Raw genomic sequence first — 24933 nt, 5'->3', positions numbered from 1 at the left:
TGTTTATATTCCCTTTGAAGTTTTTACTATGAAAATTTAACACAAATACTAAAAAAGACTACTGTAATAAACTCTGTGTTCACACCACTTCAACATTCATTGACATTATTTTCTTGTTTCTTGATACTTCTCAGTGGAGTATTTTTAATTTTCATTTTTATTACATGTTTGCAATAAATAATTATATTCACCATGGGAAGTTGCTACACATAGGTAACACATCTTTTTATTAGTGCATGTTTGCAGTATATAATATTTACATTTCTTGTGCAGAGTTTGTACATGAACATAACACATTTTAACTCCTTTTTAATTCCCCTTTCCTTCCCCTCCTTCCTCCATCTCATAATCCCCTTCCCTTCTGAGAATGACCTGTTGCTCTATTTCTTATAACCTAGCTTTTATTTTGCTCTTTATTTATAATTTGGGTTTCTCATACAGGAAGAACCATGCACTATTTTTATTTTGAACTAGGAATCGAACTCAGGACTTTGCACTTGCCAGGCAGCCACTGTGCCCCTGAACTATATCCCTGGCCCCTCCATGCACTATTTAAGCTTGTGTGTCTGATAACACATCTTAATTGTTTCTATCCCCTTCCCTTCTCCCTCCATCTCAGTGGAGTTTTTAAAACTATCAAGAGCCAGGTGGGGTGGCACACAACTGTAACCCCAGCACTCAGGAAACTGAGGCAGGAGGATCGCTATGAGTTCAAGAGCAGCCTAGGCTACATAGTGAGTTCAAGGCCAATCGGCACTACAAAGTGAGATCCTGTCTCAAAAAACAAAACAAAACAAACAAAAACTATCAGTCCCTGAATAAGTATTTTCATACGACTCTTAAAAGATACATTGTCTCATTTTAACACAACTATTAACAAATTTAGTAGTAGTCCTTAAGCTTCTGATATAATATGTGTTCACTAATGGATTTCCACAGATTTTTCCTTAAACCAGATTTTGGAGGAAGAAAGAGAACCTGGGATAAATAAGATTCCAACCCTCTAACTGCCCCTCGCCCCCATGGGGAGGCAATGAAAGAGATCAAACCCAGGCACTTGCATATGCTGAGCAAGCCGAGTCTGAGAGTCTGAGAGAGGTACAACCCGAGTCTGAGAGAGGTACATAACTAATCTGAAGACACCCAGCACGCAAACATCGGCACAAAGGTCCAGTTCTCAGAAAAACGCCTTCCCACTGGGCGCTGTGGTGCATGCATGCAATCCCAGCACGCTGGGATGCTGGGGCAAAGGGATGACAAGTCTGAATTCAGTCTGAGCAATTTAGGGATTTAGAGAGACAGACTCAAAACAAAAAAAAACAAAAAAACAGTCTGGGGATGTAGCTCAGTGGTAGTGTACCCCTGGGATTTCATAATCAAAACAAACAAAAACAAACCCAAGAGGCCCCACCATCACCACCACAAACATAACTCAAACATGAAAACGAAAACGAAAAAAAAACCCACATTGCCCACCTGCTGGGACCTAACATTTTCAGTAGAGCACAGAACCTCCCACCCCTGTAGGGAGCACTCCTAGCATAAACAGTATCTAAACTGGATCTTGAAATATTTTGAAGTTCACAAGACAAAAGGGCTGTATCTTTGCAACCCAACCTCCCACAGGTAGCCTCATAAAGGCAGTAAAGCAGACACAGGAAGGTTAAAGGTAGCGGTGGGGGCAGTGAGCCGCTTCAGAATTTTCATACAGGATCAAGGGAAGGGTCAGAGACTGGGTTTAAGGCTTCATTTACACAGGAAGGACATTATTAACTACACTTATAAGTAAATAAAAATAGCAAAGTTTTAAATCTTTTACTCACACTTAAACATTATTTTTATTGCTGCCTTTTTCTTGAGGTAGTTAGGGTGGAAGGTAATGGAAACGGGGATTCACACCTCCATTGCCTCCACCAGTCCTTCTGAAGGGGCCACCTTGACTTCCTCGTCTCTCCGGGTGGTTTGTCTCAGGAGAAGATTGGATAGTACGTATTGCCCCAACTTCTACTCTGGTGGTTTCTTCCATTAAAGAGTATACGCAGCTGGGCGTGATGTCGCACGCCTGTAATCCCAGCCCTCCGGGAGAATGACAGTAGTTTCATAAACTAGAGCCGATCTTGGCCAATTTAGTGAGGCTCTGCCTCAAAATAATAAAACGGGCTGGAGACATAGCTCGGTGGAGAGCCTTCCTCAGTTCAACCCCAGTACCCAAGCGGGCGGGGAACAAATTGGTTACGCCGCTCATCCTGCAGCGTCCTGTACAGTGAGCTGCATCCGGGTCGACAACAATCTTTCCTAAGTAGAACTTAAAAGTATAACAAAAATTCCAGACCCCGTGTTCACTACTGTACCTTCCTCTTCCCGGAAGCCACGGTGCTGCGTTCTATGAGACAATCCCAATTCGCTCTCTGAAACAGCGAGGGACCGATTTTACGCTGTACGGAACAGATAAGCTTTCACGATGGCATCCCACACGATAAAGCATTACTGAGCGCAGCCATGTTCTTTTTCCCGACAGCGCCTCCTTGTGGAAACTGCATATACTGTACCTACAAAAATTTATAGGCGCCATGTTGATTATTGATTTAAAGCGGACGAGGTAATCCAGGGCATGCGCAATACCAACAGCCCCCCGCCTTCCCAAGGGGAGGTTTTTAGAAGTCGGACCGGAAGTGGAAGTGGTCCTAGAAGGCATTTTCGTTGCTGCTAGGAGTATTTCCATATTTTAATGGCGAGAAGCCGCTGAAAGAATATTGGTTGGTTGTGCTTAGAGATTTGTGGAGTTAGTAATGTATGTATGGGGGCGGGTGTAGTTAGTGATGGGCTTTGGGTTCAGTGATTTTGACGGGTCTGTGTTGTCCGTTGAAGGTTGTCAGTGACAAGGATCTGTCCTGTCGGTGATGGGGGCCCTTTGAAATGAGTTATTAGCGTTTCGGGGGAAATGATGGGAATTTGTGATCAGTGACTGAGGGCTGACACGTCAGCCCTGGGGATCGGTGGGGTACATGCTTTCTCACATGAGTTGAGAGTTCAGGTCATTAATTTCCAGCCTTTAATATAAAGCTTCACTACTTTGGTGTGTAGCATTTTCTTTATTGTTCGAATGAAAGTGTGTTTTTTAAAAGTTTCTTTTTGATCCATAAGTTACTTAGAAGTACATTTTCAGTTTCAAATATTGTCTGGCTAATGCTTGATTTGGAAAAAAATACCTTATAGCCTATTTCATGACCGGTTTTCATAAATGTCACATGTTACATAAAAACAGTATGTACTTAATTGTATTGTTATATACATTAAGCATATATTTTACATGTATATCTCACATCTCCTTACAAATTATTTTAATTAGGGGAAGATAAACTCATCCTAGAAAGGGGTTTGTTCATTTGTCCTGTCAGTTTCTGGTCTGTGTATTTAAAACAATATTATTAGGAATATTTGTGCATTTTTAGTAAAAGATATGACTAAAGAGTGCAAGGAGTTAGAGCAAGAGTGCAAGTAATTAGAGCAATTAAATCTTCTACAAATAATTTATAAAAGTATTTATTTTCTTAAATGCTTTCCAGCTCTGTATATCTTTGCTTTTTAAATTGTTTTTGCAATTTGGAGAGAAAATTTTATTTACTCTAATGCATAATTGCCGCTTAAGTTTTTATTTTCTGTGAATTGCCGTATCCTTTGTCCCCCATTTTAATAACTGATAGACTTTTTACCATTAGAAATAACCTATTGTCACATAGTGAAAAAAGTTATATATATATATATTTCAATTTTATGGTGTTTTTAACATATAATTAGCAACTATATAATCAGAAATGTTTTTCCTTTTATAACTTTTGCATTTTTTTGATGTGTACTAATATCCCTCTAAGCCCCTTACCATGTTATATAAATGTAATACTCCAAAAATATATCTCATTATGTACATTTATTTAAGTGTTCATCCTGCTTGAATATGCCTACCGAGTAGTGTGTGTCAGATATCTAATTCATTTTATTCCATATGAGTGGACAGTATATTAGCATTATTTATGCAATGAATGTCTTGCATACACTCAGATACTACTTTTGACACATGTATAGATCAATATAGTCTGGTATATTGTTTTGCTTGTTTTAATTACATCATTTTTAATTTGGTCTGATAGTACATAATGATTACTAATATTTATTGATTGATTTTTATGTGCCAGGGAGGTATTGAATACTTAAAAACATCATCTTAATTTTCATTACCTATATGATCTTTTTTTATACTCATTTTTGAAACTTATATTGAAGTAATATTGCCACAGCTGAAAGGTGACAAAGCTACAATTCAAATCTATAATCATGTTTCTCCAAATCCTACGCTTTGTCCTATATTTTACTATCATGAATGAGTATCACATACAGATTTTGTTAAATTTTACATTCTCCATAACACATCTTCTGCAATGTGTCTGTAACAACAGTTTTAGCATAATCTGGGCTCTAGTTAGAAGTGCAAATTCTTGGGCACTATCTACTGAATTAGAAATTGTGAGGGTGATGCTGTGAGGATTTTTAACTGTTTAACAAGCTCTCTAAAAATGATTTGAGTGGGTACTCAAGTTTGAGAATCACTGTTCTATGGTGTCTAGCTCAGGCACTTGCACCTTGGTATATGGAGGAAGCGTTTTAAGTGATAAATGTTGAATGATTGACTATATGGGTTTGCTCTTTCCAGGTTTATTGGTGTCTCTGGGAAATCCTTGAACCAGATCTTTTTCCAGACTCCAGGTTACCTCCTCCCAATAGCTCTGCTTCAATTCACAGTGGAACATTAAGCTTCAAGCTTCTTGGAGAAGCAGAGTTTAGACCCAGTGTGACCATGACAACTAACTGGACCTTACTCCAGAAATCCACAGGGTTAGCTCCAGAGAAGCATGGCAGCTCATGTGAGGTAAGGAAGTGGCACCCCATGGGTGGGAATTTATCTTGGGAGCAGATATTTCTGACCTGTCACCAAAGCCTTGGGGCAGAATCCAGAAAGCAGATCTTGATCATCTTGTCAAGTATGAGCAACACATAGGTAATGTGTCTGTAGTGAACTATCAGGGCAGACTATTGTTTACTACATTTTGTCATCACACTATCTTGATCTTTTGGCTGTGAATTCCTAGTTAGAAACTCCTAGTTAAAAGTTACTTTTGTATGGAATTTTGAATGTATTTCTCCATTTCATCTCAAACTGCCTCTCCACAAAAGTTTTCTCTTTTTTGCTTTTTGGAGGTTAATTCTTCATGTTTTTCTTTACTATTTTTCTATTTCTTTGATGCTATCCTTTCTGAGAAACTTTGTCTCCCAGCCCTTCTATTCATCTTCTCATTACAAATATCAGAAAAATATCAAAAGCAACGCATATGGAAAGTATTATGGTGAAAGAAGTTCAGGGAAAGATGAGACTAATTCACCTACATCTGTCCCCTATGTGCCCATATCTCCCAATGTAGATGACCATTTTTATTAGTTTTCTGTGATTGCTTAATTCTGTATATAAGTAAAAACAATTTTTTTCTAGTGATTTTACAAAAGTGAGTGTACTAGATGTACTTTTGTACATTGTTTGATAAAATACAAAGCACATTTTGATAATATTACAGTGGACATTCTTGTATAGAAGAAACTGGCATTTCCTTTCAGAGTTGAGTCAAATGTACTGAGAGTTTCAACAATCTCAGTGAACATCCACTTCTGTTGTTGTTGGACAATTTTATGGTTGGATAGCTTAACAATTTTTGCTTAGGGGCTGGGGATTTAGCTCAGCGGCAAAGCGCCTGCCTGGCAAGCGCAAGGTCGTGAGTTCGGTTCCCGGTACCGGAGAAAAACAAAAAAACAAAAAAAAACCAAAAAAAAACCAATTTTTGCTTAGAAGTTAGGAAGTATAGAATGAGACTAAAACTACAATAAACCAGTAGCATTCACTTGTATTGGTCGGAATATGGGGACATTTATTGGCTTTTGTAGTTCTATCTTTGTATGAGGACATGATGACAAAGTGGTGTTTGTTTTGTCTGGTACCAGGATAAAGAGTAGGTCTTGTTTGATGCTAATGTTCTATGAGAATACCATGGAGCTAATTCTTCCAAGCTTACTGCTCAGAACACTGATGCCTAATTGTAGCAGGCTAACAATAAGGTGTCAAGGGCTGCTTTTCTCCTCATTTAAAAATAAAGACATGTAAAGAAATTGACTCAGTACTTTTAGGAAAAGATCAAAGTGAATTTAAAGTGAAGATCACTTAGAGAAGGATAATTTATACTTATTAAAAGAATAACACACAAAGAATTATAAAGATCACCAATATTTATCTAATAATGTGTACTTGAACTATATTAAATACAGAGTGTCTCAAAAAAAAATAGTAGAGGAACAGAAATCATTAAAGGTACCACTGGTCATTTATCAACTACTCTGAAAGACTTACTGATCAGAAATAAAAAATATAATTTTTGCTAGAATATTGATCCTGTTCTTTGACCACAATGGAAAAAGTTTTGTCAAATGCCTTTTTCTATGTCAGTTGATATGATCATGTGGTTTTTATCTTTCAGTCTGTGAACAGACTTACTGTCACTAAAAATAACTTAAAAAGTAAATTTACTTACATATATTGTACCACAATTAAAAAAAAATTTCAGTAAATATCACACTGCATTTTAAAGTTTATGTAGTAAAGCTAAACTGTAGGTGGTGGGGGTGGGAATATAGATTTAAATGCCTTTTTAAGGACTCCTGGAATTTTGAAGAAAAAAAATAAACCCAAGGTATGACTTACGGTTTTAATTGTTAAAAAACGAACAACTCAGTAAGTGTAAAATAACAATAAGGACTAAAAGTGATAAGGAAAGAAATAAGTTACATAGAGGACAAAGATGATAAATTGATAAAGACATTTGAAAGAAACAAAAGTTGCTTCTATGTGGTAATGATCAAGAAAAAGAGGTAATGATAGCTGGGTGTGGTGGCATACTATGGGAGGCTGAGGCAGGTAGATTTCAAGTTTGAACCCAGTGTGGGTAAGTTCATGACTTAAACCCCTGTCTCAGAATAAAATATTTTAAAAAGTGCAGCACCATTTATTGAATAGGAATTTTCCCCTCTGTATGTGTATGTATATGTTATGCCCTTGTCAAAAAAATTAGTATTGGGCTTTATTTCTGTGCTCTCTATTCTGTTCCATTAGTTTGTGTGTCTGTTTTTATGTCAATAGTATATTCTTTTGATTGTAGTATAATTTTAATAGGAAGTATGATGTCTCCACCTTTTTTTTTTAATTCAGAATGCTGTGGCTCTTTGGGATCTTTTATGGTTCTGTATGAGTTTTAGGATTGGTTTTTCCATTTCTGTGAAGGCTACCTTTAACATTTCAATAGGTATAGTATTGAATCTATATATAGCTTTATGTAATATAGACATTTTAATACTATTAATTCTTCTGATGAGCATGGAATTTCTTTCCATTTGTATCTGTCCCCTTCAGTTTCTTAATCAGTGTTTTATAGTTTGCTGTGCGAAAGTCTTTTACCTACTTGGTTAAATTTATTCCTAAGTTTTTTAATGCTGTGGTAAATGGATTTACTTGGTTTCTATTTTTTGGTTATATCTAATCCATTAGAAATACCATGGATTTTTGTAAATGGTATATTTTACAATTTTACAGAATTCATTTCTTAGATCTAATCATTTTTGAGTGGAATCTGGGTTTTTCTATATATGGAATCACATCATGTGCAGATAGAAATAATTTTACTTCTTTCTTTCCTGTTAGGGTACTATTTCTTTATTTTGTCTAATTGTTCTTGATAGTACTTTAAATACTATGTTGAGTAGAGTGGTGACAGTTGGCATTCTTGCCTCTAGGTCTTAGAGGAAAAGCTTTAATTTCTCCCAATTTTATATGATGTTAACTAAGGATTTTTTTAATAAATGGCCTTTATTATGTAGAGGTGCTTTCCTTCTTTACCTATTGAGTTGTTTTTTTTAATTAATAAAGGATGTTGAATTTTATCAAATGCTTTTTTCTGTGTCAATCGATATGATCATGTGTTTTTTATCTTTCAGTCTGTAAATGTCACAGAATGTTATATCAGCATTGTGTTCCAGAGATAAATACCACTTGATCACTCTGTATAATCTTTTTAATGTACTGAGTTTGATTTGCCAATATTTTATCAACAGTTTTTGTATCAGTGTTCATTAGAGATACTTACATATTGTTTTCTTTTCTTGTATCTTTGTCTGGCTTAAGTATCAATATAATGCTGGCTTCATAAAATGTGCTAGGAAATATTCTCTCCAGCACTATTTTTTGCAAGAATTCAACAAGTATCGGTATACTTCTCTGAAAGTTTATTAGAATTCATTTATAAAACCATTTAGTCTTGGGCTTTTCTTTGAGGGGAAACTTTTATTTCTACTATAATTTCTTTGTATTGTCCTATTGAGACTTTCTATTTCTGATTCAACCATGGCAGGTTGTGTTTTCCTAGGGCTTTATACATTTTTCACTAGGTTATCAAATTTGGTGGCATATCATGTTCATAATAGTTCCTTAGGAGCCTTTTAATTTTTGAAGTTTCTGTTACAACATCTACTTTAATTTTTGATTTTATATATTTGGGTCCTCCCTTTTTTTCTTAGTGTAGCTAAGAATTTCTTGATTCTGTTTATTTTTTTTATACCAATAATTAGTTTTACTGATTCTTTCCCCTTTTGGTTTTCCTATTCTCTGTTTGATTTTTGTTCTAACCTTTATAATGTCCTTCTTTCTGCTAACTTTGGTTTTAGTTAGCTCTTTTTCTAGGTTATCTTGTTTATTTGCTTTTTTTTTGAGAGCAGGACTTGCTCTGTAGCCCAGGCTGGCCTTGAACTCCTTGAACTGGTGATTTTCCAGCCTCAGCCTTTAGAGTCCTGGGAGTACAGCCATTCCTTAACCCTAACCCTGATCATCCAACTTTCTAGTTTCTTAAGGTATGATATTAGCTGTTTATTTAGGATTTTTTTTTTTTTTTTAGCCATTTTTATCTATAAAGTTCCTTCTTAGTACTGCTTTTGCTATATCTCATAGGTTTTGGTGTGTGGTCTTTCTATTGTCATTTGTCTCAAATTTTTTATTTATCTTATGGCTTCTTCTTTGGCTCATTGGTTGTTCAAAAAGGTATTTTAAAATTTACATATATCTGTGATTTTTCAAAAATTCCTCCTGTTAAATACCGTCATATTCAGAAATAGTACTTGATATCAGAAGATTTGTCTTTTTAAATTTGTTAAGATGTGTATTATGACCTATGGCCTCTTCTGGAGAATGTTCCTTGTATACTTGAGAAGAATGTATATTATGCTGCTGTTGGATGGGAAGTTCTGTATATCTGTTAGGTCTATATTGTCTAAATTCTGGTATTTTCATATTAGTTTTCTGTTTGGTTTATCTGTCCATTGTTGAAAGCAGGAAGTTAAAGTCATCCCTGACTATTATTGTATTTTAGTCTATTTCTCCCATCATATCCACTAATATTTGTTTTATATGTTTTGGTGATCAGATGTTTGGTACTCATATAATTGCTATGTCCTTTTGGTGAACTGAGCCCTCTTTCATTAAATTATAACCTACATTGTCTTTTGTGACCATTTTTAACTTGAAGTCTACTTTATTTATAGGTATCCTGCTCTCTTTTTATTACTGTGTCTATGGAATAACTTCTATCTTTTCACATTAGCCTGTGCATACCCTTAAGGCTAAAGTTGGTCTTGTATAGGCCAACATTTAGTTGGATCTTGCATTTTGGTTTTTGTTTTGTTTTGTTTTGTTTGATAATGGCCCTTGCTATGGTGTCCAGGCTAGTGTCAAATGCATATACTCAAGCAATTCTCCTGCCTCAGACTTCCAAGTAGCTGAGACTACAGGCATGTGCCACTGTAAACAACTCTGGATCTTGTTTTTTTTATTTCATTTAGCACTCTCTGTCTTTTGAATGGAACTTAGTCCACTTACATTTAAGACACTTGTTGATATATAAGTACTTCTGTAGTTTTTAAAATTATTATTTTCTTGTTTTATAGATCTTTTGCTCCTCTTTCCCCTGTTTATTGTTCATCTTTGTGATTTAGTGATTTTCTGTAGTACTGAGTTTTGATTACTTGCTCTATTGTGTATCTGCTGTAATGTTTTCCTTTGTGGTTAACATGAGGCTTAAATAAAACATTTATAATAGACTATTTTATATTGAGAACTATTTTAGTCAAATGCAAAAACTCTAGAATTTTATTATTCCCCCAAGAATTTATATTTTTGTTGTCATGATTTACATTTTTTTCAATACTTGGAATTGAACTAAGGACCTTTGCACTGAGCTATGCTCTCAGCCCTTTTTAATTTTTCATTTTGAAACAGGCTCTTGCTAAGTTGCCCAGGGCTCAAAACTGTGATCTTTCTTCCTCAGCCTTCCAGAGTGCTGGAATTACAGGCATGTACCACCACACCTAGTTACAGAGTGTCCTTAAGATTATTTTAAATTCTTTTTCAGCCAATTTATATTTCCATTTATTTAGGGTCAGTTGTATCATTCTCTTGCTTTTGCATGTTTCTTATGTTCCTGTGTCTATGTCTGCACATCTGATGGAAAACTTACCTCTTCCAGGAAATGGGTGTGGTTGTGCACACCTGTAATCCCAGGACTTTGGAGGCTGAGGCAGGAGGATCACCGTGAGTGCAAGGCCAGTCTAAACTACATAGTGAGATCTTGCCTCAAAAACCCAAAAAATACCTCTTATGTGCTTCAGAGAGTGGCTTTTGTAGGCAGAGACGTTCACCTGATTAAGGAGAGTATAGTAGCTCTGGTTCCAAGGAGATATAGTAGTATATTCTCCACACAGTTTCTTTTTTTTCCCAGTACTGGGAATCAAACTCATGACCTTGCACTTGTCAGGCAGGTGCTGTGCCGCTGAGCTAAATCGCCAGCCCCTCCACACAGTTTCTTTAGCTTTGATCGACACCAACAATATCTGTCAGTGCCTCAGCAGCCTAGGCTGTAGGAATTTGTAGTGACAGTGACAGCATGTAGGTTGTGAAGGTCCATAGTGGCAAGGGCTTTTGGGGTGCTCCTTTTCTTATTTTTCCCACAGTGGTGAGTCTTAGTGAGGTGATCCCTCATTTTACCAAGTCTGATGTGGTGTACAAGCAACTATACCAATGCTGGGTTCCAGGACACATATGCTTAGGCTGGTAGCTGGGTCCTGGGCTTAGAGGCTCACTAACCTATCATGTCACCTCCGATTTGGGGATGCAGGTTTACTCAAGTCAGAATTGGATGCAGATTATCCACAAAGCCAGAGTCTGTGACTCTGAAGCACCCACAGTAGTCTGCTTCCCAAGCCCAAGCCTCCAGAGCACTCCTTCTTCCCTGGAGTGGAGCCAGTGCTTGGTCACAGCTATAACCCATACTTCATGCTCAAACTACTATGGGTGCTTTAGAGTCACAGACTCAGGCCCCAAGGGATGATACATTGCATAATGGTGACTCTTAACCATGGATGGTGGTAGCACACGGCCCTACCCACACTCCTCACAGCCAAGTGCCGCTATCAGAATTCCAGCCAAAACTGGCAGAATGCAGCTGTTGTTTGGGCCCTGGAGAATAGGAAGCAGTACAGTTGTGACTGTACTACTTAGGTTAGAATGTGTCTTGGTCAGGGGTCTGTTTAAGGAGCTCAGACTCTAGGGCACTAGTCTAATTCCAGAGAAACAGAATACTTCCTACTTCTGTGGAAGTATGCTCAATGCTGTAAACCCCACCAAAGAATGCTCTTTCCTTGCAACTTGGGCTACTGTGTTAGCCCAGCCTGGAATGTGTTGTTGCTTAGCTTGATGTATTGTTTCAGCTCAGGCACAGGAAGGTATGACTTCCCTGGATAGACAAGACACTCTTTCCCTAGGAGGTAGGGCATCACTTGACCTAAGGCCTCAAGAGGCAGGGTACAGCAACGGTTGGTAGGGCTGAATGAAATAGCTTCATGATAGTTTGATCCCACAGGGTAGTTTGTCTCAGGGTTAGTAGGCCACAGGCCAGGAGTGGTTCAGTGACCACAAAGCCTCAGGGATGGAAAGGTACTCTGACTACTAACCCCCAGAGCAGGATGCACTCAGCATGATAGTGTAGAGGGAGGCAGGGTACAGTGTCAGTGCCTTTGGGGAGAGTGACACTCTAGGCAGCTGGACTTATCTCCCATGAGGACTGTTAAGACTCCTCAGTGGCAAGGACTGTAGGTATTCATGGTGGTGGTGGTTACCATAGTCCTTTTCCCTGTAGAGAAGAGTCCCCTTCTAGTTCTAAGTTAATCCCTAAGAGGTAGGGTGGTGGGGTTTGTTCTGTATGTGGCCATCCTGGGGTTTTGTGCTCTACACATTTTCTGCTACTCCTTCCATGTGCTGTGGGGTCCTTTAGTTATCTTCATCAAAATGTAATTGTTTATCCATTGTTTCAACTGCCTTTGTTGGTAGAATGAGAACTAGGGTTTCCAGTCAGCCATCTTCCTGACATCCACTCTCTGGGGATTAGTTTTTAAAAAGAAGACTTCAATTAACAAAAACAATCTCATGTTTCATACTCCTAAATATGATTTTTCTAAAGCTAACTATTTATATTGAACAGGAATTTGTCATTACAGGGATCAGTGTCCTTCAGGGATGTAACTATTGATTTCACTAGAGAGGAATGGCAGCATCTAGACCCTGGTCAGAGAAACCTTTACCGGGATGTGATGCAGGAGACCTACAGCCATCTGCTCTCAGTAGGTAAGCACAGCCACCTTGGCACCTGTGAAGAGGCCCCACTGAGAAGGTGTCAATTCTCAATTGGATCAATACTGTGAGATAAATATGTGATGATTTGAACTTCGATTTGTTTAAGGTTCTCTACCTCCTTTAGGCACTGTTACTCTTTATAAAGATATATGGTTACTTTTCTGAAGAACAAACCCTCATTGAACAGTAAGACTTGATTGGACACTGAGAAATAATTACCTGGACCCAGTTCTTTATCATTTCCTATGAACAGGGTATCAAGTTCCTGAGCCACAGGTTTTCATCCTGGAGCAAGGAAAGGAGCCATGGGCATCAGAGGGTGATAGCTCACATCAGAGCTGTCAAGGTGAGTGTGACCCAGATAGAGGAGAGAGAAGGGATTCTCAACAAAGGAAGAGAGTAAATATCAGCTGTTTTAAGATAGGCACTAACATGCTACTAAGATGACTCTTCTACATTTTTTTTGTATTGCTTGAGGATCCTTGACATTGACCTTTCAAATAACTAAATGACTTCTAGCCCAATGAATCTTTGTCACTTTTGTCTTCTTCCCTGGCTTTTTGGATCATGTGCTACTCTGCGTCATTAAAGATCATTCTTTGTTGGTTATGTTCTTTTTTCTCTACCTTTTTCATAGCCCTAGTATCTTTATTTATACATTCAGACATTTGTGGATGTTTTCTTTTTGGGGTTTTTTTTTTTTTTTTTTTGAGGATCATTTTGTTTTATTTTTCTTGTGACAATATCTCACTGTGTAGTTCAGGCTGGCCCAGCGATCCTCCTGCCTCAGCCCCAAATGCTGGGATTACAGATGTGCACCACCATACTTGGCTCTATGATGTATTTTCTTTCCAAATTACTATGCTTACATTTGGGCTAGTCTCCTTTTGTTTCATTTCACTGTGAGATACCTCAGTTTTTTATCTGCAACCCAACTCTCTTCCTATTTTCTCCATGGTACTATGCAATTTCTCACTTCTTTCCAATTTCCTGTGCCTGTCATCCAACTGACACCTTGGGGGCTACTGTCATTTAACCTTTGAGAATACCCATCTGTCGTGTTTGACATTATTTACCACCTTTCCTGAAATTATCTTCTAATGCTGCTTGAGTGACTCCACATTGACTAGGGTCCCTCTGCCTGGTTCATTATTTTTTTTGTTGCTGCTTTATTTCTCTACTTCACCTGATGAGGTTTGAATTTAATCATACCCTCAATTTGAGACTCATCATCATGAGTTTGGCTGAGGATTCTTTTGTTTTTTATTTATTCCCTCTTCTCTCTTTTCTCTATATCTCTCTCCTTTCCTACCACATGTAATTATTCTATGTGATGGAAACATTTTTAAGTTCATGCATATTATAAAATTTAAATTAGGGGTAAGTGTCACTAGTTTGTATAAAAGTTACTTTCATATATATCTTGTTATTTGCCTTTTTTCACATCTGTCTGTAGTACAATCTGTTCACTTAATTTATTTTCTCTATCAAATTATATATCAGAATCTTCTGTATCAACACTATCACCACCCCACCATCATTCTCTTCAGATTAGGCACACACACCTTTTTCTGTGTTCTAGATGAACCATTTATAGACTCTGCTAACTGTTCTTTGAGCTACAATCACCTGTTTGTCCTTTGAGATGGGCAGTCTGGATTCCAAACCTTGCAACAGGGGATTTTTTTTCAATTTTTTTTTTTTTGTTAATGCATGTGTGTAGTTCCTAATGTTTACATTCCTTGTGGGGAATTGGAATATGTACATAATGCATTTTAATTCCTTTTTAAAATTCCCTTTCCCTTTCTTTCCTCCTTCCTCAACCCAACTCTTGATCCCTTTCCTTTTTTTTGGTACATATTTGCAGTACATAATATTTACATTTCTTGTGTGGAGGTGGTACACATAGACATATCTTAATTACGTTTTTCCTCATTTATTTATCCCATATCTCCCTTCTTACTCCATCTCTTGATCCCCTTCCCTTTGAGAAAGATCTGTCTCACAACAGGGGATTTTGTAAAAAGCTTTCTACATTCAGCAAGAAGATGATGTTAAAAGTGATTTTTTCCTGTACTTCATTCTAGAAAAATTGCAGCAGATTGGTGACCAGATAGAGAGCTACCCACAAACAGAAAATAAATCATTCAGTGATGTTGCTTTCATCAAGAAAATGATAACTATAAAGGATCATCATGAATATAAAGACATTAGACAAATAATTCATGTTAGCCCAAACTTCATTCCTCCTCCCAAAAGACCTCATCTGTGTGACTCATTTGGGAACAGTTTGAAGTATAATTTAGATTTACACAGTCATACTACAAATAATGCATCGAAGAGCACTAAAAAGGTTATTGACTATGGTAAAATTTCTTCCTATACTGACCAGGAGTATACTATAACAGAAGAGAACTTATGGGGCCATAATCAATATGGAAAAATTATCACTTACAAACGAGTACCCTCTCAATATCAGAAAATTCATACTGGGGAGAAATCCTATAACTGTGTTGAGTTTGAAAAGATTGTCACTCCGAAATCACATCTCAAGGTACATCTGAAAGTGCATACAGGAGAAAAACTGTATGTATGTATTGAATGTGGGAAGGCTTGTATACAGAAGCCAGAATTCATTGCTCATCAAAAAACCCACACCAGAGAGAAACCCTATAAATGCAATGAATGTGGAAAGTCCTTTTTCCAGGTATCTTCTCTCTTCAGACATCAGAGAATTCACACTGGAGAAAAACTCTATGAATGTAGTGAATGTGGGAAAGGATTTTCTTATAACTCAGATCTCATTATCCACCAGAAAATACATACTGGAGAGAGACATCATGAATGCAGTGACTGTGGCAAAGCATTCACACAAAAGTCCACACTCAAGATGCATCAGAAAATTCATACAGGTGAGAGATCTTATATATGCATTGATTGTGGACAGGCCTTCATCCAGAAGACACACTTGGTTGCACACCGAAGAATTCACACTGGAGAAAAACCATATGAATGTAGTATCTGTGGAAAATGCTTCATTTCCAAGTCACAACTCCAGGTACATCAACGAATTCACACCAGAATCAAGCCCTACGTATGTACTGAGTATGGGAAGGTCTTCAACAATAGTTGCAACCTCATAACACATAAGAAAGTTCAAATTAGAGAGAAGTCTTCCATATGTACTGAATGTGGGAAGGCCTTTACCTATAGGTCAGAGTTGATTATACATCAGAGAATTCACACTGGAGAAAAACCTTATGTATGTAGTGACTGTGGAAAAGCCTTCACACAGAAGTCAGCACTTACAGTGCATCACCGAATTCATACAGGAGAAAAATCATATGTGTGCATGAAGTGTGGCCTAGCCTTCATCCAAAAGGCACACTTGATTGCACATCAGATAATTCATACTGGGGAGAAACCTTATAAATGTAGTCACTGTGGGAAATTCTTTACCTCTAAATCACAGCTCCATGTGCATAAACGAATTCACACAGGAGAGAAGCCCTATATGTGCAATAAATGTGGGAAGGCTTTCACCAATAGGTCAAATCTCATTACACATCAGAAAACGCATACAGGAGAAAAAGCTTACATATGTTCTAAATGTGGAAAGGCCTTCACTCAGAGATCAGACTTGATTACACATCAGAGAATTCATACTGGAGAGAAGCCTTATGAGTGCAGTACCTGTGGAAAAGCCTTCACCCAGAAGTCACACCTCAATATACACCAGAAGATTCATACTGGAGAGAGACAATATGAATGTCATGAATGTGGGAAAGCCTTCAACCAGAAATCAATACTTATTGTGCATCAAAAAATTCATACAGGAGAGAAACCCTATGTGTGCACTGAATGTGGAAGAGCCTTCATCCGAAAGTCAAATTTCATCACTCATCAAAGAATTCATACTGGAGAGAAACCATATGAATGCAATGATTGTGGGAAATCCTTTACCTCCAAGTCTCAGCTCCTTGTGCATCAGCCAATCCACACAGGTGAGAAACCCTATGTGTGTGCAGAGTGTGGAAAAGCCTTTAGTGGCCGATCAAATCTCAGTAAACACCAAAAAACTCACACCGGAGAGAAGCCTTACATTTGTTCTGAATGTGGGAAGACGTTCAGGCAGAAGTCAGAGTTGATTACACATCATAGAATTCATACTGGAGAGAAACCTTATGAATGTAGTGACTGTGGGAAATCTTTCACTAAGAAATCACAGCTCCAAGTACATCAGCGAATTCACACAGGCGAGAAGCCTTATGTGTGTGCTGAGTGTGGGAAGGCCTTCACTGATAGGTCAAATTTGAATAAACACCAAACAACACACACTGGAGACAAACCCTATAAGTGTGTAGTCTGTGGGAAAGGTTTTGTTCAGAAATCGGTTCTCAATGTGCATCAGAGTATTCACACTTGAACAGTATGAAAAAAAGCTTACTGAGGACATGTCTTATTGTACATTACTGAATCCATGCAACAGAATGGTATGCATATTTTAAGTAGAAATGCCCACATCAGAACGTCACATGTTACTGTTTAGAAGACCTCTAAGAAGGAACTGAATATGGAAGAAAGCTTTTCCTATACTGTCATCAGCATCATTAAACCTGGGGCATCCATACTGTGAAGGAACTGATATTTTAGAAAAAGACTTCTTATGAAAAATATGATGGAACACCCATAAATTAGCTTTACTTAGGAAAGATTATGTTAAGCCATGTTAATGATAATCCTGTTGGTAGAATAGGTACAGTGCCAACAAACTGAATGACAAAACAATATATAGGAAGTGATAAGCCCTCAGTTCTGAAAGTTGTTTGTTGCAGAACACATTGTCTAACAGTTTTGTGTTTTTAATTATTTGATTGAATCTAATACATTTGTGTATATCTATTCTCCCACTGAGTACTTCTGTCAAAAAATACTATAATAAAAATATATTCCTCTGACATAGACTGTTTATATACACTCTGATACAAATCTCTGAGTGTATGTGGACTCTACATTGTCATCTGGCACAAAGTTGTAATGCCCCTCTCATTAGCCACAAGTAGTGAATTTGAGCCTCACAAGCCATCAGCACATTGTCTTCTGACCCTTAGGATCACATCCTTTGAACTTCATTTACCTTAGGAAAGCTTCTTGAGGAAGGATTTTTCAGGTCATGTAGGTCAATTTAAGTCTCCCTGTCACAGTTCTTCACACTCATTTGTCTTCCTTAATAGTCTGGCTTTCATAAAAACAATAACCCATTAAAACAAGCTCCAACACATGTTCACTACTCTATGTCCATTTTCATGTCATGCACTCCACAAGGACCTTCTCTCCTGTGTGCCTCAAACATCAGTTCAGTTCTTGACTCTGGGCCTATGCATGTGCAATGTCTGCAAAGACCACAGCTTCATTATATCAGTGTAGCTTGCTCCTTCATGTCTTTCCAACTACAGCTTATGAAAACCCTTCCTTGCCTACCTGCCTCTTCATTTTATCTCCATAGCACCTACCACCATGATGAACTGTATATTTATTTTTCTATGACCCTACATTAGTTTTTGTTGTTTGTTTTGGCTTTTTGAGATAGGGTCTCCCTAAGTAGCCCAGGCTGGCCTCAAACTCATGAGATTCTCCTGCCTCAGCCTCCCAACTGCTGGGATTACAGGTGTGTGTCATCACACTTAGCTACATTAGGTTTTTTTCCCTGTTTTCTTCACCACTGTGAGCCTAGACCCATGCCTGCCATACAGCAAGCATTCCATAAATGCAGATTGTGGAGAGTTAATCTGTGTATCCTTTTTATATTGCACTATGGGAGGCTTCAATAGGAAGAATCCTAAAACAGCAGTCATTCTCCCCTGCAGTCTTTACTAGAGCTGTGTCCTTTCCCAGTCCTAAAACTAAAAAGTCATTGTAAACCTCCTGATACTAACCCATGTAAGGAAGAGGAAATGGATGTAGGATAGCTCACATGAATGCTTCTAGAATTTCCTACCTTGATTCCAACATCCCAAAATTTCAGCTCCAAAATGACTTTTTAATAAGTCCACTTCACTGTACTTCTGTGTGCATAGCTCTGCTCTACCCAAACTGCATGTCAGCAAGTCCCTGCCACCAAAGAACCCAACCTACAGACTTGCTTATCCTGTCTTGACAGGTGTGTCTGAAGCCAACAGTATGGAAGGGTGGAGAGCAAATGTCTTCCTTGAGAGTTAGGTGACCAACCCAAGATACATAGTTGTGGCTTGCAGATACTAGTGCATATTCTCATTGAATGGTCAGCTGGGTGGACCTACTGGAGCCAGCAGAATGATTTACCAGAGGCAAGTCCATTGGTCATCCTGGGAGTGGAAAATAGTTGTGCTGTGCAGAAATAGTCTTGCCTTTGTGATGGACAAAATGAGGTGAAGATGTGGGGGAAGGGACAGTCTGATCAAGGGGGCAGGCCTGGGTGTTCCCTTTTGGCTCCCTAGCCTCTAAGGAGCATTTGTTGACAGATTCCATCATACATCAATATCTGCTGATCTGCCTTTAGCTCTCCACAATATCTAATAACCTACCATATTGTCTTCCCCATCTTAGAGCAATGTTGACTACAGTTATCTCCTTTTCCTCAACCAGCACTGCATCTGAGGCTTCACTATTATTCCTTCAGTCTAAGATGTTCTGTGACTCACCATCATCCCCCAATTTAGGATGGTGCCTGCTGTGGACCCCCAGGACCACAGGACAGTTTTTTGCTTGTTTGTTTGTTTTTTTCTGAGAGAGTCTGGCTATGTACTGCAGGCTGGCCCTGAACTCACTATGTAGCCCAAGCTGGGCCAGAACTTGCAGTGATTCTCCTACCTCAGCCTCCTAAATGCTGGGATTATAAGTATGTGTCACCATGCCCAGCAAATCTCTCTTCTTAAACTCACCCCAGAAGGATGTCTAAATATCCTCCATCCTCATTTTCTTACTCCAATAATAAAGATGTTCTGGAAGATGGAAGAATAAAAGCATCAGGAATCAATTTCTCCAATTATATGTCACCCTTCATTAATTCCAGGAAATAGCCTTTGTAGACTTTATTCTCTTTTCATTCCTCTAATTTAGCATATCTGTAACTTCATCCCACTTGTGGCAGTGTCTGGTAATCTCCATGATCCAGCAGCTGATGTTCATTTAGACGCAATGTCTAAATAAGGAACATAGCCATATCATAATACCACTATTAACCCAATATGTGTGTGTGCAAACGTGTGTTTAATGGAGATTGAACCCAGGGCCTTTACAATAAGCTATGTCCTCAGCCCCCCATTTTTAAAATTTTGAGACAGTCTTGCTAAGGTGCCCAGGTTGGATTTGAACTTGTGATCCTTCTACCTCAGCCTCTCAGTGTTGTAATTACACTACCATACCTGGCTCTTGAGACTTTCAGTATACTTGTTGCAGGATGTCTTGTGATCCCCCTCCATTTGTTTTTCTACCACAATGATAATTATCTCCTATTACCTAACAGTATCTGTAACTCCCCTACACAGCATATGGTGATTCCTTACTTCTTCTTATTGTTACTGGGGATTTTTACCCAGGATCTTCCTTCCCACTGAGCTACCTCCCACCTTTCTTTCATTTAGAGACAGGACCTTGCTAAGTTGCCCATGCTAGGCTCAAAGGTACAGTCCTCCTGCCTCAGCATCCCCGAGTTCTGGGGTTACCTTGCTTATTTTCCAAAAGAAGAGATGGTTCAACCCTGCTACCTAGATGTACCTTTTGGTAAGGAGACAGGAAGCCCCTTGAGAAACAGAATTGCTCCCATGAAGAGAAAGGGATATAGCCTCCAAAAATGTATGCCCAATCCAGGGACATAAATGAATCCCTCCATAATCATGTCTAGATACCCAAAGGGAAAGGATGAAAGGTACTGAAGAATTTCCTAGGTGGGCATGAGTGAGTCTGTCATCGTTCCTCACAAGGTACTTCAAAGACATAGAGCCCCAAGGGGTTTGATACCAGGGTAAGGGCTTCCTCACCCCTGGTCTAAGAGAGGTACTGGACTCAGGGTCAGTAAATTTTGGTTAACACTTGGAGACATTTGGAGACAGAGATCTTCATGCCCTCCATAGTCCTACTCTGGTTTCATCTGCCTCACCAAATGCGGATCTTATGCTCTCTAGAATCCAATGTTTAGAGGAGTCCAGCTTGCCTAACACAGCCCATGTAGCTCTGCTGGCACTGCAGAGCAAGGCTGGAGGTTGGTTCTCATCTTGTCCCATATCCTGTACTCCTCCCTCCTCTGCCTGGCTTCAGGGATGGGCAGGCCCTGTCACTGCACATGCACTTGCCTCTAGCCACCAGCTTGTGGCACAGTGGCACAGTGGCTACAGCAGTTGTCTAGGGATTGACCCTGATGCGTAACACTATTCACCCAACAAAAGAAACCAATGAGGAACTCAATTTAGACTTAAAGAACAGGAACATAATATGCATTTCCTTTCTGGAGTTCCCAGAGCTCCAGAAGGAAGCCTTGGTGCCAAATCTCATGTCTGGAAATAGCCATATACTGTTTCTGAAAAAACAAAACAAAACAAAAAAACAAACAAAAAAAACACCATCTCATCTGAGACCTCAGTTTCATGCCAGGCCCACATGAGAATTGCTATGCCTAGCTTTTGTTGTAGTAGTTGTTTTTCTTTCCTTGTTTTCTTTTTTGGGAATTGAAACCAGGGTCTTTCCATTGAGCTACATTTCCAGCCCTTTTTTTTTTTTTTTGGTTTTTTTCCGGTACAGGGAATTCAACTCATGACCTTGCACTTGCCAGGCAGGCACTGTGCCGCTGAACTAAATCCCCAGCTCCTTCCAGCTCTTTTAAGCATGTATTCATTTATTTTCCTTTTAAGACAAGGTCTGGCTGGGTGTAGTGGTGCACACCTGTAATCCTAGCACTCAGGAGGCTGAGGCAGGAGGATCGTTGCGAGTTCAAGGCCAGCCTGGGCTACAAAGTGAGCTCAAGGTCAGCCTGAACTGCATAGCGAGACCCTGTCTCAAAAAGACAAAAAAAAAAAAAAAAGACAAGGTCTACAAAACTTGCTCAATTTCCCAGACTGGGCTCATACTTACAAATTTCTGAGGCCTCAGCCTCAGAACAGGCATATTTTATACCTGTTCCTGCCTCTGAGTGGAGGGGTTACTGGCCTGTACTACCTCAACCAGCTGATACTTTCAGTTTTCATGGCACTCATTTCAACAATCCCCAAAGTCACTTTCATGATCAAGGGCTGACTGGGTTTTGAGACCAGGTCAAGGGCCTACCAGGACCAGGTAAAAGGGTAGGTGGGTTTTCAGTTGACATAACTGTCAGGTGGCTTCATGTCACAGGCCCCATCCCTCCCTCACCTGACTTCCTCTGGCTGTGAGCAGACTCCCTTCCAAACTGACCCTTCCTCTCTAGGATCCATCTAGACCCCTTTCCATAAAGCAAGGTGACTACCTGGTAGCAGAACCAACCCAGACATCTCAAGGATCAGACTCTTAAGAAGGCTGGAAGCCTGATGGGTGATCTTTGTCACTTTTACCCCTTAGTCCTCTTCCTGGATCCATAGCCCATCCTCCAGGATTGAATTTTTCCCAGGCTGGCAACTGCGCACGCGTATGCTTCAAGCCTGGCACATGTCACAGTGACCAGTACTGTTGCCTTGGGATGTGCTCATAAGGGTTTGTGGAGCAGATGCCCTCCTGTTGTGTGACTGCCTCTGCTGGGCTCTGGTCGTTCGAGTGGCTGATATGGGAAACCACAGCAAGTAGAACAGGTTGGCAGGAGAGTAGGCATGAGCATGGCATGCACCCCAGGACCTCTACTTCAGGCCAGCATTGTAGGTGTGTGATCCTCCCCTCAGGGACTCCATCCTGGGAACTAGAGAGAGATTGGGACTGCCCGTGTGCATGTGGATGTCTTTAGTTTTCATAAATTTCCTTATCAGGAGTGATCACAAATATCTTCAATGCTGCGGCTGAGTGCCATCCACTGGAGAGGCAGGCTAAAAACCCGACTGTGTCTTTACCTTACTGCATCTGGTACCTGAGGACTTTTGGCTCATCCCAAGTCAAAAGGACACTGAAAGTAAAACTTTGGAATCCATTTGGGATGCCCGCGCTGCCACATCAGTGTACATAAAGATGCTTAGGAAAGAGGACTTGCAGAATTCCCAAAGAAGGGGGCAAGAATGATGGAGTTGTGGATTTGAACAAGGGTGAGCATTTTGAGGGGTATTTATGGCAAACTGCCTTTTGCCATCATCAACAGCTTCAATGTAAACATTCTCTCTTTTGGTCCATCACATGTCCTACCTCAATTGTGATTGTTCTTGGGTCATCATTTCCTTGAAGGTACATCCCAGTGAGGAAGGGTGGAGGCCAGTCTTTTGGTACTTGCTGGTCACCACCCTCGCTGGTCTTGGCCTAGCTCTGCTTTCTCAGGGAGTCTACCCAATTCTGAAAGTGAACATGCACCTGTCCCAAGCCTGCAGCTCACATCACAACTTGTCACAGCTGACTAGGCTTTGGGAGTAGAAAAGCTCTCTGGCTGTGCAAGGGGCTGAGATCTGGCTTCCCTGAGGGCCAGTTCAGGATCTGAGGACTTAAGGCAGCTTGGGCTAATCATGGTGCTGTCAGTGTGACAAAATCCCAAAGGCAGTCCACTGTTAAAAAGGAAAGGTTGATTTTGCTTCCTGTATTCAGGTGTTTCAGTCCATAGTTTGTAGGCTCTACTGCATTTGTATCATGTAGTATACTGTTTGGGAATGTGCAGCAGAGACAACAGCCCACCTTAAGGATTCTGTATAAGAAAAGGAGAGGTGCAGTGGGTGTCCAGAATGTGGATCTGTCTCCTTCCCTTTCAGTGGGTCTGAGGTGGGCTATGGTTATCCAAGTTGGTGGTCTGTTGAACCCAGAACTGTAACACTGGCTGTGTAGGAAGCTGCATCAACAGAGCATACATCCTAGGATCCCTGTGTGAAGTTGGATTGGTGGGTGCATATGTAGGCCTCTCTTTAGGAAACCCAACTAGGGAACCAGAATATTGTGTTGCCTGTGTAATTATTGTCTGTTTTTTGCTGGCGCTTATGTGCCAGCATAGAGCCCTTTATCTGAAGAGCTTCCTGTATGGGTGTTAAGTACAGGGTTGGGGAGTGAACTGGTGCTTCTGTCTAATCTGGATTCCTCCTGAAGACCCAGTATCTCCCTTCATTTAACCTGTGTGACTGGGTGTGATATTATTTCAGGGGCGGGGGGATTCCTAGAAGCTTAGACATGCCTGTGACAATAAAAATGAGTTTTTATATATTTTAACTCATTTTTATATGCACTTCAAGGAATACCCTCTTTCACTCAGTGCAGCTCAGCCAACCAGTGCAACCTGTGGGGGTTATGGATGGTGACCTGGGTGGCTGCTTGGGACCCTAATGGTAACTTTTTAAAAGAAGACAGCACCACACCCAACAACAAAAACCTATGACCTCAATTTAAACCTCCAGAAAAGTTTCAAACAGAAGTCAAGGAAAATGTTTGTATCATCATTTTCCCCTTTTAAGGTAACAAAATCTAACCATAGCTCAGAGTAACTTGGGGACAGAACCATGAATTAAAATGGTGGCTTCTATGGCCAAATCAGCAGTTTTGCCTTAAAGTTCAGGATTCAGCTTGCAGATGGGAGTTCTCCTGCAAGATGAAAGGTCACTTCTATCTTCTCTGCAATATCTGAAGAACTTGGCTTGGCTTCCAGCGTGGGTCTTCTCATGGTCTCAGATATCATTTTCAGTTATCTTAGACTTTTTGGAAACTTCAAGGATCATGTAAGCATGCTTCAGTGTCACTATCAATCTTGAAATGGGCAAATATCTTGAAATAGTCTTGAAACTGGCAAATAGACAAGAACATTAGACACTCTGAATGTGGAACTCCTTTGTGCCTAATAGCTGTCCTGTCCTCTAAGCAGTGTGTGTGTGTGTGTGTGTGTGTGTGTGTGTGTGTGTACACATACACATTATATTCCATTTTTTCTCTTATCAGGCTTTTACATTGACCATTGTGAAACAAGTAATAAATCTCTTTTCTTTTTTTTTTTGTTT

General features: G+C 39.5%; 2 protein-coding genes across 7 annotated transcripts in view; one reads left to right on the top strand and one right to left on the bottom strand.

The window, feature by feature from the left end:
- Positions 1-24933, bottom strand: part of LOC102024546 (zinc finger protein 420) — a 78243-nt gene that overhangs the window by 17711 nt on the left and 35599 nt on the right. For 2 of the 4 annotated variants that reach the window (XM_013522312.1, XM_013522314.1), the window contains exon 1: positions 1824-2335. Coding sequence is in view for 1 of the 4 variants with exons in the window: in XM_013522315.1 (XP_013377769.1) it covers positions 15085-15097 (13 nt within the window). In the remaining 3 variants the exon portion in view is untranslated. The other 2 variants (XM_013522315.1, XM_013522313.1) reach the window with 2 other exon arrangements.
- On the top strand, positions 2606-17781 carry Znf585a (zinc finger protein 585A). 3 transcript variants are annotated; one of them, XM_005399884.2, is made up of 5 exons: positions 2606-2756; positions 4709-4924; positions 12688-12814; positions 13077-13169; positions 14911-17781. In XM_005399884.2, exons 2-5 carry the CDS (start codon positions 4853-4855, stop codon positions 17247-17249), a joined length of 2631 nt encoding a protein of 876 aa, XP_005399941.1. In that variant the 5' UTR covers positions 2606-2756; positions 4709-4852; the 3' UTR covers positions 17250-17781. The 3 variants fall into 3 exon arrangements, with proteins under 3 accessions (XP_005399941.1, XP_013377758.1, XP_005399942.1); XM_013522304.1 differs by having other exon boundaries at positions 12672-12814; XM_005399885.2 differs by having other exon boundaries at positions 2606-2791.

The sequence above is a fragment of the Chinchilla lanigera genome, unplaced genomic scaffold, assembly GCF_000276665.1.
Source record: "Chinchilla lanigera isolate Chin_1 unplaced genomic scaffold, ChiLan1.0 scaffold00067, whole genome shotgun sequence".
NCBI classification, from domain to species: Eukaryota; Metazoa; Chordata; class Mammalia; order Rodentia; family Chinchillidae; genus Chinchilla; species Chinchilla lanigera.
The sequence above is the reverse complement of the archived record's forward strand: the minus strand, read 5'-3'. Positions and strand labels throughout refer to the sequence as shown.

What these genes read in the sequence shown, in the direction of transcription:
- Znf585a (XM_005399884.2), top strand. Translation starts at nt 4,853, where the DNA reads ATGACAACTAACTGGACCTTACTCCAGAAATCCACAGGGTTAGCTCCA. An exon ending in CAGCCATCTGCTCTCAGTAG is followed by an intron (nt 12,815 to 13,076) that starts GTAAGCACAGCC and finishes TCCTATGAACAG; the next exon opens with GGTATCAAGTTCCTGAGCCA. An exon ending in CTCACATCAGAGCTGTCAAG is followed by an intron (nt 13,170 to 14,910) that starts GTGAGTGTGACC and finishes ACTTCATTCTAG; the next exon opens with AAAAATTGCAGCAGATTGGT.